This window comes from Sylvia atricapilla, chromosome 1 (genome assembly GCF_009819655.1).
Source record: "Sylvia atricapilla isolate bSylAtr1 chromosome 1, bSylAtr1.pri, whole genome shotgun sequence".
Classification (NCBI taxonomy): Eukaryota; Metazoa; Chordata; class Aves; order Passeriformes; family Sylviidae; genus Sylvia; species Sylvia atricapilla.
The window spans coordinates 166,747-182,616 of NC_089140.1; the positions used below are offsets into that span (position 1 = coordinate 166,747).

Here is a 15,870-nt window from a genome sequence, read left to right on the forward strand (position 1 = left end):
GCTGGTTTCCAGCCTGAGGCTGCACACCGTGGATTTACCCATGGCATGAGGCTGCATCCCATGGCTCCTGTCCTGTGGCACCCATTTCCCTCCCCCTGGCTCCAGCCGCAGCTCGATGGTGTGAGTGCTGCTGGCTGCCTGGGGCAGGGTCCTCATGGTGCTGCCACAGACCTGCAGTGGTCACTGCTGCTGCTTGGGGCCACAAAACACAGGGACAGTCCCACTGCTGCTGCCCTGGCACGGTCTGCTGGGCTACAGCAGAGCAGAGGGTTGCCTGTGCCCTCCCTGGCATCAGCCTGAACACAGACACCTGACTCCTGCCCCCAAAAACAGACACAGTGCCCCTAAACACAGCCACACAGCTCCTGCCCCTGAACATTGACACACACCTCTTCCCCCGGACACAGACACGGAGCTCCTGCTTCATCCACCTGTCCCGGCCCGGCGCCACCTGAAGCCACATTGATCACCTTGGCCCCCAGATGTGCTCCAGCACTGGGGTAACGCTGGGCTGGGGCAAGGCAAGACAGGGCACGAGTGGCTGCTGCTGGTGTGGTCTGGCCCACTCCTGGCTCCTTGGGACGGTGTCAGAGCCTGGAGGGATCCGGTGGCATTCCCTGCCGGCAAAAGGGCACCACTGGGATCCCAAGCCCGTTTGCAGTTTGTGGGCAGCAGCAGGGCACGGAGCCTGTCCCCACGGGGCTGTGTGCCCACAGCAGTGCCACTGCCAGCAGAACCTGGCCAGGGCTCTGGCTGCCCTGAGGGGCTGCCCCCCATGGGCACTGCAGGGCCGTGGGGGGCTGCTCGGGGCTCTGTGGCCCCAGACCTCGGATGTTGATGATCTTTGTCCCTTCCAACGCAGGGAATTGCCCGATTTTGAGTCCAGAGCTGTCCCCGCCTGGCTCCTGGTGGCATGGTCATGGCTCGCAGCCCCAGCTCCAGCCCCAGCGGCTCAGGCAGGGTGTGGGGGCAGGTGAGGGGTCTCCTGGGGTCAGAGCTGGGTCCAGCCTGGGCACGGGGGCCTGGGCAGGGCTGCGATGGGAAGGGAGGCGCCAGGGCTGGGTAGGGCGGGATCCCGCGCGGGAGATGATGTATGGGCAGATGTATCAGATCGCACAAGATAAACAAGCAGTGAATTTCATCAGGGCCCATCATGGCTTTAATTTGGCTGCCTAATGAGTCAGATCCAGCCGCGCAGATAAAAGTTGTCAGAGCCGCAGCCCTAATGAATTTCTTGCCACTTGTAATCAAGGCAGCTTGTCTGAGGGGGATGATTAATGGGCCCCAGAGGAGCTGCCGTCCCTCGGCTTCCATTCCCGTTAATGCAGTCGCCAGGAAATTAACCAAACCCAGCACTAGGCTGGAGCTGGGGCCGGTGTGGGGCACCCGTGGGCACCACGAGGGGATGGGAATGAGGGGTGACATGGGTGCAGGGGCCAGACTGGAACTGGGACCAGGACCGGGACCAGGACCAGGATGAGGATGATGGCATGGGCACACACAGGCAGAACACATCAAGAAGAGGGGCTGATGAAGGAGCTGGGGCCACCGTCTGTAGCCCCCAGCAAGGCAGCCCTCTGCCATGGGAGGGGCACAAGAAGAGGCAGGAGGCATTTTACAAGGACATCTCAGGGTACCTGTGGCAGCTGGGGTGTCCTGGCTCCTCTCTTCCTTGCAGCACTGCCACACAGGCTCGGGGCCAAGGCCTGTGCCCAGTCCCAGTGCACAGAGCCCAGAGCCCAGGACAGCACAGAGACACTGGAGCCCTGAGCTGCAGTTTGTGGTGTGGCTTGGGGCACAGCCAGCCTGGAACTGCCAGCACTGGGGCCCTGCTCTGCCCACAGCTATGAGAAGCGTGCGAAGTCAGGGCTGGCAGGGCAGACACACAGCTCCCTTCCCTGCTCAGGGGTCTGCCTGTGCCTTGGGACTCGATGATCCCTAGTCTTCTGTAGCTGTAGCTGTAGCAGACTCCCCTCGCAGTGGCAGCCCATCACTCCCTGCCCTTCTCTGCCTTCCCCCGTCCCAGCTTCACACTTGCTGTGCACAGGGACAGCTGGCCCAGCACTCCTGCCCTCCGTGTCCCCTCTCCAGCACACCCCTCTGCTGTGCCCATTTCCCATCCCACCAGAGCTGTGCATTCCTCTGGGGCCATGGTCTGGCACTGTCCCTCAGCAGTGCCCTGGTTGGTACATCTCCCCTCAACACCTCCGCACTCTGCCGTGTCCCAGGGGCCCGGTTTGGCACAGGACTGCAGTTTGGCACAGAGCCCGAGCCAGAGGAGAAGAGGCTGAACGTTTCTCAGTGTGGGGTGGAGAGTCCCCAGACCCAGCTGCAAACCAGGGCTGCATCGAAGGCCCCAAAGGCAGCACACTGAGACGCTGGCCTGGCAGAGGTTGTGTTGCTTTATTGGCCTTTATCTCCTTGGCTGCAGATAACACACACAGGGCAACTCATGGAAAAGAAACCGTATATACAGAGTGTCCATATAAATATTTCCAATGTACATTTTATACACAAGTGACAGAGACATTCCATAGCAGTGTCCAAAGCCTTGAGGTTCCAGCATTCAGCTAGAGGCTTGTCCCCAGTGCAGAGAGATGGTCCTTTCCTCTTGCTCAGCCAGAGACCAGCCCCACCTGGGCAGCAGCAGGAGCCAGCTGGAGGCTCTGATGGAGACACTGTGTATGGCTTGGAGCTTGGAGCTTTAACCTGGAAGGACAGTGACTCTACAGACAGACAGACAGACAAAGCTGGGGATACCGAGGTGACCATCCTCCTCCCGCTCCAGGTCACCAGGGAGGCTGGGAGGCCTTTGTCCAGGGGTTGTGCTGGGGAGATGCCACCCTGGCATCAGCACACAGGGAGCAGTATTGGTGCATGCATCCCTCCTGCACCTGCCAGGAGCAAAGCAGCATGGGGGTGCAATGGAGAAATATGCACCTCCTGCTGCCCCCCACATCACCACTGCACTGGGGCGTGTGGTGAGGCCGACATGGAGGGAGAGCAGGAGGGAAGTACCCAAACTGCCCTGCCTTAGAGAGCAGGTGCAGCCATCAGCCTCCCTAGTACTGCCGTGCAGGGGGGCTACACACCTGAACTGCCCCCAGCCCCTGCTTTATCTACAGATGGGTGGGGAGGAGGGGGGCAGGAGAAACTGGCTCCCCATCCATGTACCGCTCGTGAGAACGGGGTGCACTGGAGCCACCCCAGCGATGATGTGGGAGCCCCTCCACAAGCTGCCAGCATTGGGTCTGCACAGCTGCACGGCCAGGGGTGGCTGGAACCACCAGTGCAGAGGAGCAGGATGCCCAGCTGGCTCCCGGCTCCTCTTGGCTGGAACGGGGATTCTGGTGAGGGCAAGCACCGTGGGGGCCCATCTGTGCTGCTCTCGGAGCCACTGCTGTGGCCCTGGTCCCCGGCAGGGCTGGAGGGCACTGTGCAGGGCTAGCCCGTGCTGGGGCTGGCGCTGAGCTCGGCCGGCGCCGCGGCGCAGGCGTTGTTGTTGGCGTTGGCGTTGCGGCGGGGCAGGCTGGGGGTCAGCGTGGCGCTGCTGTCGCTGGGGCAGCCGTGCTGCAGCAAGATGTCGATGCACTCCTGGCTGCCGGCTCGGCGGGCATAGGCCAGCGGGGTCAGGCCCCGAGCGTCCCGGCTCTTCACGTCCACTCCGTACTGCGCAGGAGAGAAGCAGCCCGTCAGTGGCACCTGGGAGCCGTGTGCCGGGGGCACGGGATGGCAGGGTGCAGCGGGGCCCTGGGGAAGGCAGGAGGAGGGACCCGGGTGGGTGGGCAGGGAGAGGGAGCCAAGAGGATGGGCAGGTCAGTGCCAGTGGACATGTGGGGGAACCCACAGAAGCAGGACGGAAAAGGGTAGGGAGGCGGGGAAGGGCCGGGATAGCACCACACACAGCAGTGGAGACTGCGGGGTCTGTCTCACCCAGATGAGCAGCTGTGTGAAGACTACATTGGCCATTGCGCAGGAGAGATGCAGCGCCGTGCGCCCGTCTCCATCTCCATAGGTCTCGTTCACTTCCTCCTTGGTGCCATGGGCCAGGAGCGTCACCACGAGGCGCAGGTCATCCTCCACCACGGCCCGCAGCAGCTGCTGCCCCAGCGGGATGTCAGACTGAGGCAGCGGGGCCAGAAAGAGCTTCTGCTCGTACTTAGCCCGGATCCAGCGCTCCTTCTCCTCCCTGCCAGACAGGACATTGTCACTGTCACAGTGGAGACTATTTGCCTGGGCGCCATGCACAGAAGGACACGGGTATCAGCACTGCCATGTGAACATCCTTGTGTGAGCAGTGAACATCTGTCACACCCAGGTATGTTCTGCATAGCCCCTGCCGTGCCCCTGTGCTCACAGCTGCCACTGAGGCTCTGTCATCCCCCTCTGGACACCTGCCTGACACCTGCTGGACTCACGGCACCTCCTTACAGCTCCCTACGGACACCGTGTGCTTACATCCACGCCTGTACAGCAGCAGCACCCTGCACCCAGACCCCACACCTGTCTCCCTGCACCTCCGTGCCGGAGCCCCTCGCACCCCAGCGCTGTGTGCCCACGCTGTGGCAGCTCGGGGACCGTCCCTGTCCCGTGCCTGCGTGTGGGCCAGGGCCAGTGGCAGGAAAAGGTTAGCGCTGCACACGCCGGCCCAGCGCCACGGGAGGCACCTTATCGCCGCCGCCGTCTCGCCCGGCGCAGACAAAGGCAGTGTCCGCGTCCGTCCCGGCGGGGCGCGGATCGATGTGTGCCGTCCGCTGCTATCTGCTGCCATTCTATCCATCTGCATCTGGCGGGCGGCCATCAAAGCCCCGCGCCGAGCATGCTCACTGCCGCCGGCCCCTGACCCGCGCTCCGCCGCTGATAAGCCGCAGAATGGGCTCTTGTTGGGATGAGTGACAGCGGAGTGGCTCCGATAGGGACAGACAAGGGCCTGAAAGGGACAGACCCTGGAGACCTGCACGACGACGCTGCCAAGCCATCTCTGTTAACCCCTTCAGCTTTGCAGCCAGCCTCAGCTCTCAGAGTCACCGCACGGCTGTGGCTGCCGTGGAGCCCCACTCTCCATCACCAGGATGGCAGGAGAGGCTGGCCAGTGCCTTGCAGGCAGGCAGGACCCCCAACACTGGAGCATCCTGAGGAATCCTGCCTGCCTCAATGGCCGCTCCCAACCCCTGTAGCGTTCCCCAGCCCTCCTGGTGTGGTTCCCAAGAAGCATCTCTGGGGTTCACCACCTCCCTTACCGACTGCTCTCAGGCGTGGGCTTGGGGTACCCTTCCACCATTCCCTCCCAGACAGCGTTTGCAAGCGCGTTGCCGATGGCCGTCATGACCATAAGAAGCTCACTAGGCCAGTCATCCAGGTCCAGGGAGCGCACACGGGACAGGTGGGTGCCCAGGTTGCGATGGATCCCAGAGCACTCGATGCACATGAGAGCACCCAGGTTCAGACTGGCCCAGTCCGGATCTGAGGGCAGCAGGATCAGTGGGGGAGAGTTAATACCCTGCCGAAACTTACCAGCCCGTCTCCTGTGGTTCAGACTCCTATTTGCAGGCATCTGTCCACCAGAGCCCTTCCCAGTTCAGTGTTCCTGGGATAGGTGGGCACGGAGAGGCCAGGACCTCAGTGTGGGGTCACAGGCCAGCGCGGCAATGTGGTCTGTACCCCAACCCCAAGGAGCAGGTCCACTGCAGGAGAGGACAGGACAGACACACAGAGCAGGCTTTTCTGGGCTGAGGGAGGGGGTGCCTGGGGTGGCTGGAGCCCCCTCCCGGGTGAGGGTCCCCCCCAGTGCAGCATCTCTTACTGGGTGCGTCGCAGTCCACGCAGAAGCTGTTCCCGCGCGCGGTGCGGACGGCCTGCATGGCCTGTGCGTCGCCCTGGCTGCCCAGCCGAGCCTGAAAACAACACACAGGGTCCTCTTCGCCGCAGGCCAGACACCCTACCACACAGCCACACATCCTGCACCCCTCCCGGCGTGCCACACCGCACCCCACGAGGCTGGCAGCATGGGGGCTCTGGCAACAGCGTCTGGAGTGGCCAGCTGTGCGCCAGAGGAGCAGGGGACAGTGGGCAAAGGAGGAGAAAGGGCAGAGGTGTCCAGGGAGGGAATGAAACATGTAGGATCCAGCCACGTGGGATGCAGAGTACTCTGTGGGGCCAGAGCCAGGCGGGGAAGAGGTGACAAGAAACCTGCGGAGAACTGCACAGTCCCAGGGACAGGACTGAACTCTCACTGGGAGAAAAGAGATCAAGGCAGGATGCAGCGGGGACAGACAGGCAAGTGTGAGGCATGGAGGACTGTGGCAAAGCAGACACCAGAGAAGACAGAACAGGAGTTGGCCAAGGCCTCTTACCTTGTTTTTGCTGCTCTCACAGCCCTGCAGGCTGGCCAGGATCTGGCTCTCAATGGCCTGCACCCAGAGCTCCCGCTCCTCTGATGTTGAGGCTTCAAAGAGCCACGTCTGGCCCGTCAGTGACACGATAATGAACTCAAATGGCTCATCTGGTTCTGGAAAAGAAAGGTGTGCCATAACACAGGGCTGGGAAGGAGGGGGTCTGCCATGGGACAGATCCTGGCAGGCCACCGCCATCCCCACATGGCAGGGTCGAGGCAGCAGCAGAGCCCAGGATGCTCGGCAAATGCCTGCAGAGAAGAATCAGAGCTCAGTGCCAGTGCTCCCTCCCTCTGCCCCACACGGCTCCACTGGTTTGTGCCCACTCTCCCTGCCCTGTGTCCCACCCTCAGAGAAAGCTGCCAACATCTGGAGCAGTGAAATCAGCTCCTCCACTGGGCTGGTGCCTGCAGACAGCCCCAGCAGCTCACTGCCCGCCCTGGAGCAGGTTTGGAGCGACGGGCCCTGCACACGGAGGGAGCTGATGCCAGAGGGGCCTGTGCAGTGGGCTCAGAGGCAGCTCCTCACCATGCCTTAAAAGGTGTTCTGCCCTACTAACACCTGCAGCCCTGCCTCACACGGCCCCCCATGGGCACAGTTCATGGGGCGTCGTGTCAGCCTCACACCCAGCACCAGCATTTACCTTTTATTGCCAACTTCAGTAGTTAGTGCAGTAAATGACTTAACTAAGCGGGGCCTGAATGGAATGACTAATAAACGTTATGTCACAGCACATGCTTCAGCTCATAGCAAAATGATTTGTAATTACCTAATTAGCGTTATGCAAATAACACCCTCATCTCCATAATGTGCCTTCCCAGCTCTCTATTAAAAGCAGGGAGTCAACTGCTCAGCTCCAGAGACAGCACGGAGGCCGAGGGGCCTCCAGTCCACATCAAGGCAGAGCTGCACTGGCCTCAAGCCTGGCAGGGTCTGTGCACAGCAGGCATGACGTGGGGAGGTGAGCAGGGGAGTCTGGAGGGGTTGGAGGGAGGTCTCCTCCTCTCCCTGACTTCTCTGCAGCACAGAAGCCCCTCACTGTGGAGGGAAGCAGCAGAAAGGCAGGGACTGAGGAGCTGCTGCAGCGCCCAGTGATGGCTGCAGAGGTCCCACCAAGGGCATGGCCACCCTCAGCTACTGTGGGGCCACCTGGACCCATGTGAGCCAGGCTGTGTCCACGAACATCCCCAGAACATGGTGCAGCCTTGGGAAGTCTCCTTAGGAAAACCAGGTCTGTTGGCCGTGATGGGAGTGCACAGTCCTTCCTCCCAGGCTTGTGGTCAGCACCTGCACTGACAAGAACCACCTGGAGACCACCAGTGCTGGTGAACTGGTGCAGGAGCACAAGGCCAGGTCTCCACACCATCACAGCCTGGGGAGGATGGAGCGACTCCAGCACGAGGGCTTGTCCTGGCTTGCCCTTCCCAGATAGGAAGGCAAGGCTCTTTTACTCATTTCACCTTAAATTAGCCTGGGACTCCTCGTCTAGGGAAAGATGTCTGCAACTGCCTCTCTCCTGCTGGAATGAGATTGAGCCGTCAGAATTATGTCAGACTACAGAAGCGAGTAGTTAGCCACACTGCTGGACTCTCCCTGTGATACACAGGCATACCTGGGACATCCCACTTGTCCAGCACTTTCCTCCAGCTCTCAGCTGCAGGAGAGACCCCACAGACACCAAGTCCCAGCTCAAGAACAAGATTCTTGGAAAAGCTGTTAGCTTGTGAATACTGGGAAATAACCAGCCAACAGCCAGGCTAACAGGCATTGCCTCCTTTGCTTGCTGGCACCAGCCTTTGTGAGTGCTGCCAGACCCCGGCACGGGCAGGGAGCCTCCAGACTGCAGGGGAGCCAGGATCATCCCCCCACAGCCTCAGGACTGCAGGCTGCCTGGGGCCAAGCACCACCAGCCAGCCAGGAATGAGCAGCAGCTCCCTGGGGCAGAGGCTGCCCAGGTGCTGGAGGGAGCATCTGCAGACAGTGACACATCAGAACAGGCCCTGCTCTCCTGAAATCTCACCCTGCCTTGGTCTGAGCTACCTGTGGCTGCTGCTGCTGTGCTGCAGAGCCCAAGCCAGCTGCCTGGACTCAGGAAGCACTGGATGCACCTCAAGTCCTCCCTGCTGCTGAGTCGCTTCTGCACAGCAGGAAGAGGACATCGTGGTGAACAGGACACAGCAAGGATTCCTGCTGTGGCCTCACATGGCTCCATCTTCCTTGTTCCTGGTTTCCCGTTCACCCAGCACCTCCCCACCAGGCAGGCAGCAGAATCCCAGTCCCAGCCTTCCTGCACCTGTAGGCTTCCCAGGAAAGCAAAGGCCTGCTCTGCCTGCCCAGGGCTCTGATGGAGAGGTCACTGCTGCTCCCTGAGGCACCATGCTGGGGTGGGGGCCAGGACATTCTGCTCAGGACATTCACAGTAAGGCAGGAGATTCCCTCCTTCCGAGAGAGGAATTTCTGGGGCTCCAACCTGACTCAGATGGACTTTCCCTACTGTCACAGCAGAGGGATGTCCCAGAGCTCTGAGGCTGCCCAGTCCCAGCTGTGGGAGCAGTCCCAGTCCAACCAAAGCCCTGGTGCCAGCTCTGCAAGACACGGGACCTCCATTCCCTTCATTCTTTGTGCCTCCTGGATTCCAGCTTCATGCCGAACAAAAGCCCTGCTGCTCTTGGAGCCCGGGAAGAGCTAACAAAGGACACAGCTTTTCTGCTGTGCTAAGGCAAATTCCCCACCTCAAAGTGCAGCATGGCACCGTGGGGCTGGATCTCTTTGGAGGCACAGCATGCCTATGACAGAGGAGCGTGGCTCGGTGGGATCACACCCCTGGATCCACATGTGAGGATCAGCAGAGCTGGGAAGGGAATCAAGGACTTGCAGCAGCTTTGAACATGGTGCAGACTCACCTTCTAGAATGGTCTATGATCGGTGCCTGAGCTCCTCAGGGCACCCATACAAGCTGGATCAGACTCCAGCTGCTGTTTTAGGGAAAGCACTGGGCATTCTCAGTTTCTTCTGGGGAGAGGTACAGGTCTCCAATGTGGCAGGGCCATTTCTGGCTGGATGAAAGGGTAGCATCCTTTCAAGCAGATGACATAAGCAGAAGGGTTTAGACTGCCTCTGCTGAAGCAGAGCTGGCAGAACTCTCTCCCCTGCTCCACACATGGGCACGGGCTCCTTCTCAGAGGCCAGAGAAGTCCCAGAGCTTGCCAGCTCCAACTCGAGAGGGCCCAGACCTCAGAGGAAGCCACTCCTACAGGTGCAGGGAGCCCTTCCCAGCTGCCTCCAAGTGAGCAGCTATCCAGGGGCCAGATGGCAGAGCCCGGCCCCCCAGCCCTGCGGCTGCCCCAGTGTGCTGCTGGGAGCCCATTACACCAGCTCCATTAGAATTAGTGGGCAGTGGAAATGAATGCGCTGCCTCTCTCTCTCTCTTGATGATTTTTTGATGATGTTTTAAAGACTGAGCTCCGTGAAGAGTTGCTGAGCAGAGTTGGTGTGAGCTGTCTCTGCTAATGGTGTTAACCCCACGGCCCCCCTTCCAACACTGCCCAGGAACAAGGGCTCTGAACAGGAGCGGGATTAGGGAGGGCACGGCCAGGACAGCAGGGCCACATGGCACCCAGACTCCACCCAAAACCATGGGCAGGGAGATGAGCAGCCCCAGTGCAGCCAGCACCCTCTGCCAACACGGCAGCCGTGGGGGGAACCATCCTCTGGGCAGCTGCCAGGAATGAGGGAATGGAGACACCCCGTGTGTCTGGCCGGGAGCCAGAACAAAGGGACAGCAGGAGGGAAAGGAAGTGCCCACCAAGATGCAAGGCAGCTTGCATCTGCTGCTCAAGGCAGCCCTGGGGAAAAGGTGCCACTGGAACAGTGCGTCCCACTGACACCTGTGGGATGCCAGAGAGGAAAAGGAAAGGGAGCAGCAGTGACACAGAGTGCTCACAGAAAGTGCCCTTTCTGTGCTCTGAGTGGGGGGAAGTACAGCTCTGGTCAGAAGGGGCACACTAGGGACCTAAAAACACCTCAGCTTCAACACAGGGCTGGGGCAGAGCTTGGTCCTGCTCTGAAAAGGGCTCTGGCTACACCCTGCATTGGTGCCCAGCCCAGCCACCCTCCTGTGGGGACCCTGACATGGAGCCACAGGAGCAGAACTTCCCACCTCCTTTCCCATGGACACCCTGGTTCTCTGTGGGTGCTGCAGGTCACCCAGGCAGCGTGTTTCCCCGGGGAGCTGCAGTGGGACAGGCTGGCCCCAGGCCTCATCCCTACCCAAGGGGCAGCACTCTAGAGCATAAGCAATATGGGAGGCTGCTTCAGGAGCACCAGGATACAAAGCAGCTGTGTGAGGACAGAGGATGGAGCAATGTCCCTCTGGTCCCCACCAAGTGCGGCAGGGCTGTGCTCACAGCACTTGGACACAGCACAGCAATTCCCTCTCTAAACATGGCACTGGACAGAGCTCCCCCACACCAGCCCAAAGGCCCAGGGCAGCACTTTCTTCCCCCACAGGAAGGGGGAGTTCAGCACAGGAGATGGCAGGAGCATCTCCATGTCAGCACACCAGGCAGAGAGCCTTCCATGCCAGACAGCTTTCTGGCTGCCTCCTTCCTGAGCAGATGGCTATAGGGGAGTGTAGGACATCTTCCCTGCATCCCTGCAGGTCCAGCAGAAAGGAGCAGGATTCCACTCAACATCAGGGTAACGGGAAGCAGAGCTGGCATGGAGCCGCACTCTTGAAGCAGAAGTCTCCTCTGTCACCTCTGCTCTTCACCATCTCCCAGTCACACCCAGCCTCTCCCTCCACGCTGTCCTTCTCCCACTCCCATCCCTTCTCCCGCTTATTGCTGGAGTAGTAGAAGTGCCTCCAGAGGCCCTGGAGAGTGGGTAGTCACACAGGGAGGAGGTGGGGGGATGCCTCCAGCATGTGGGGCACAAGGCAGGAACCAGGGCAGGTCCTGTCAGACATGCAGGGAGACCCTGGCCCACAGCTCTGTTCTCTGGCTGCCGAGGCTGTGAGGAGGGTCCTGGAGAGGGCAGCCGGCAGCCCCTGGCCTCAGGATGCTTGTTTGCAAGCTGCAACTGTACCATATCATTATGAGGTGTTTGGGATATCAACAAATTAGCAGGCGTCTGGGAAGAGAAGGATGCAGCACCATTCGTAAATGTCAGTTCGCTACCTCCTCATTTTGCAGATCATTAAACCCAATATTCCCAACCTGTATTAGTGCGGCGGGGACAGGCCCCTCCGCAGGGACAGGCGCCAGGAGAGCGCAGCAGGACTGCGCTGTGGAGACCCCCCAGTGCCAGTGTCAGTGCCCCAGGGCCCGGAGTGCCCCGGGCTGAGCTGGCGTGTCACCAGCACGGATGGCACGGGGGTGGCAGCAGCGGGGGGCTGGAGCGTGGATGGAAACGCTGAGCTGTACCATGGGGTCCCAAACGTGTGGGGAAAGACACCGTGTGTCAGGAGGGGCAGGTGCTCCCAGGGGACACCGCAGGTACACAGGGGTGTGCAGGGGCTCACGGAAGGGTGTCATTTCTGTGTCCATGGCAGAGAGGATGCAGTGTGGGGTGCAGCATGTGTGCAGTGGGGACAGGCCTGGGAGGTGGCAGAAGGGATGGAGGGGTGAAGGCAGCAGGGAGGGAGGTCACAGGAAGGATGGCACGGATAGTGTGGGCTTCCCAGTGTGAGCAGAGGCTTGTGGCAGGGTCAGGAGTGTGCACATGAGGGTCTCTCAGAGGGGTAACACGGAGCTGTATAAAGTCCCCCAGGAACCACAGACTAAGGGGATGGGAGTTGATGGAGACAGGGACCAGCTGAACCACAGAGAAGCCCAGCACAGGCTGCCTCCCCTCCCGCCAGGATGAACCGGGAGCTCCAGGGTCCATAATGAGCCGGAGTGACTTGTTAGCACTGAATTAAGAGGCTTGGTGGAAGGAAGCGCACGGGTGACACAAGCTGTGTGGGGCTGAGCGATAGCAGCTGGAATCCCCAGCAATCTGGTGAGCACGGCTCAGCCTCGCTCCTGCCTTGCCACCATCGGCCTCGACAGCCCCTGACAGTCGGCATTAATCACGCACATCGCCCCAACACAACTCTTTACTGGCCATCAATTTCCTGTGGGTTTTAAAACTAAAAAACAAAGACAAAACCGCGTCGTTTGGCCGCCACTGAGAAGCACATTAAGGGGCTGTCAGCTTCTCGCCATGCACCCTGCATCACTCTTTAAGCACATGAGAAGTTCATTATCCCCGGAGCTCTGGCAGCCATGGGGAGACTGGAGCAGGGAGCGTCGCAAAGGTGCTGCTGCCCTCGGCCGTGTCTGGTGGCTCTTTGGCTCTCCTGACAGCCTGAGCGGGGGCTGAGGGTCCAGCCAAGAGCACCGTGGCTGCAGGGGGCTGGGGGCTGCTCCAAGGCAGGACAGCACACCACTGGCCACTGAGCATTGCTGGGTTCTGAGAAGAGCAGACTTTCCTGGTGGTCCTCGCAGGATGACACTGCACCTACACCGTGGGGATGAGCATCTTCATCCCCTGACAGCCTGACACACATTTGCCAGCCTGTGGGTGCTCCCTGACAGCCTGAGCTGCACTCCCCACTTTGGTGACATCTCCGGCAGCCCAATCCCACGCCTGCCATAGTTTGTGGATGCTCCCTGGCAGCCTGACACAGAGCTCTCTTTAACATGAGCCCATGTAAAAAAGCAACAGCTCGTTTGATTTATGATACTTCAGAACAACTAAGATTCAATTGCTCTGCACGTCCCTGGCTCTGATTACCTCCTAAATGAGATAAACTGATGGCAATTTATCCCCAGACCTCACCAACTTTCCCAGGATGCTAACCTGAGCTGCTCGTGCCTAGCTCACGGGCGTGGGGTGGGTGCAGGCAGGTGCAGGCAGCCTGAGCACAGCCCAAACCTGCTCCCTCACATCCCCCAGGGCTGCTCCTGCCTGCAAGGACAATGACAGAGGCTGAGCCTGACACCCTGCCTGGCCCCACGCAGCTCCTCGCGCATGGGAAGCTTTGGGGGGTGTCCCTCCACAGTATTCCCCACAGCAGCACCGCCACACTGACGTGAGCTAATGGAAAGCATGGCTCCTCACTGGACTGTCCCCACGCTCCTGCCAGGACAGTGAAGCCCCCACAGAGGGATGAGCACCACGAGGGGACAGCAGCTCAGCCACAGGGCCCGGCAGCCCTGCTCCTGGTGCAGCAATTTCACACTTTCACGGTGTTGACTATGCAGAAGCAAAACATCTCAAAGTACCCTGCTCTGAAAACAACCTGCTGTAACTATTCAAAAGCAGCTAAAAAAGATTCAAGGGTGTGTCAGTCATACTTATGGACACTGTCCATGACACAAACCACTGGCCATGCCCATGGTGTGGGGCAGTGCTCAGCCCAGAGTCCACAGCTGGACCATTCAGACATTAGGATGGGATCTCAAGTGGAGGCTCAGCACCTCCTTGTACTTGTTGCCAGTCTCCTGCCAGTCATGCAGGACAGCAGCCCATCGTGGGTGGCCACCTGAACACCAGTCCCAGAGTCACTCAGTCCCCTGCCTCTGCCCTGGCCTGCTGGTCCTGGTGATGAGCTTCCGCAGTGTCCAGAGCTGCATCAGCTCTTGGAGCAGCCCCAGAGCTCAGAGCAGGAGAGAGACCAGCCAGGTCACTCACAAAGGTACCACGGGCAGGAGCCATGAGCAGGCATGTGGCAGGTGGGGGATGGAAAGGGTGGTCAACCCAGCTCATAATTCATACTGGGCACAGGGATGCACACAGTCTCTCTTGACCAGGATGTGCCCCTCACACCAAAATGGGGCACAGAGCTCATTGCTGCTGGAACTGGCTAAAACCAGGCTGGGAAGCTCTAAGTGCAGCATCAGTGGCTGCTCCCTTGGACCCAAAGCATGGTTCAGACACTGCCCACAGGAGCAGGTCCTGTTGATGTAGGGCAAGCTGAGAGCATAACAGAACTCACCCAGCCTCTGGAACTCCAATTTTGCAATTGGATCAAATTTCTAATATATTAAACTCTTTTAAAAAATAAATGCTTTTTAAAAAATACCTGACCAAAAGCCAGAAACCCACCATGCAGCAGCCCAGAGCACCACTGTGCCCCAGCACAGGTCTGGGATCAGCTGGCTTAGTCAGCTCTGCCCAACTGCAGCACCCGTTCACCCACTGGAGAAGGAGCATGGACAGCACGCACAGGGGCATGGAAGGTCTGGATTCACGCTGGAGACATGAAGGATGGGCTGCCTGTGGGTCGTGGGTGCCCCCTGAGCTGTGCTGTGCTCACCCCTCACATGGTGCTTGCACTGCTCCTTCCCACTGCAACACTGGAGCAGCTCAGCCACCTGCTGCTGTGCACTTTGGCACCAGCAGCACTGCAGATCACAGAGTGGGGATTCCTCCTGCTCCTGGTGCTGGTGCCAGAGGCTCTGGCAGCAGGGGGATCCACAGTGTGCAAGGTCTGTGCAGGGACAGATGAAGTTTGCTAACTGGCACTACACTGGTAAATCAAGTTCTGTGTTGATAAATGCCAAGGAATGGACATTGTAGGAAAAAGTTACATTGCTAAATTAAATTAACCATATCCACATGAAACAGGGCCTGGGTAACGCTTCAGGTAAGACAGACCTCTGCCCAGCTCACCACCACAGGCAAGGACCAGTGCAGGAAGCCACAAAAACACTGTGATGCCCTCATTCATGCTCACCACACGTCTCCACCCCCATCACTTCACCTTCCAGGGATGCTGCCAAACCAGGAGGGACAGAAAGAATGAGTGTGTGTCTGAAAACACATCCCTATGAAATGATGGAAAAACTGGGATTGCTCAAAGACTCCTGTCCTGGGCACAAGGAGAAGGGTGACAGCCCTCCAGCCTGTGCATCTGGGAGCAGAGAGCTGGGAATTCTGCCAAGCACACATGTGTTGTTGAAAGGGAACTAATCAAATTTTAAGACTTCAAGCCGTGGTTAGTCTGTGTTACTGCTTCATAAAAGTGTTCCCACATTCAATTACCTTTTCCACTAGGAAATTGTGTTACATTCTGTGTACCGTGAGGTCCCAGCATCTGCACCTCTCTCACTCCATCAGCTGCACTGAGCAGCCACAGGACCAGACCTCCTCTGCAAGCACTGACACATCAGTCCTGTGCTTCTTGGTCTTGGTGGTGGTCAGCTGAGAGCCCTCATGTCCACATCATAAATCCAATCGTCACACCGAGGTCAACTTTGGGACCTCCTTTACAACTCGTTTTAGCATTTTATTTATAGGATAGGACACACTACTTCAGCACATGCTTTCTCAGTCTTATGTGTGGGGGTGCAAAATCATCCCCCCTCCTTCACTATCCCACTATTGATACAAAGAATGAGCCTCTCCTTTTGCCAAGCACTGGGCTGAGAACTGCAAACCAGTTTGGGAAGGGCAACAGTGGGCCTGAGGAGGCAACATACACACAGAGCTA

At 59.2% G+C, this 15,870-nt stretch overlaps 1 protein-coding gene across 2 annotated transcripts in view; it reads right to left on the minus strand.

Moving 5' to 3' along the window:
- Window positions 1-2,384: 2,384 nt before the first annotated feature.
- Window positions 2,385-15,870, minus strand: part of AGAP3 (ArfGAP with GTPase domain, ankyrin repeat and PH domain 3) — a 109,337-nt gene continuing 95,851 nt past the window's right edge. For both annotated transcript variants that reach the window (XM_066312978.1, XM_066312968.1), the window contains exons 14-18: window positions 6,354-6,508; window positions 5,804-5,894; window positions 5,241-5,463; window positions 3,934-4,189; window positions 2,385-3,669 (exon numbers count right to left, since the gene is read on the minus strand). In XM_066312978.1, the coding sequence (XP_066169075.1) occupies window positions 3,445-3,669; window positions 3,934-4,189; window positions 5,241-5,463; window positions 5,804-5,894; window positions 6,354-6,508 (950 nt within the window). In that variant the 3' untranslated portion in view covers window positions 2,385-3,444. The remainder of the gene's footprint in view (window positions 3,670-3,933; window positions 4,190-5,240; window positions 5,464-5,803; window positions 5,895-6,353; window positions 6,509-15,870) is intronic.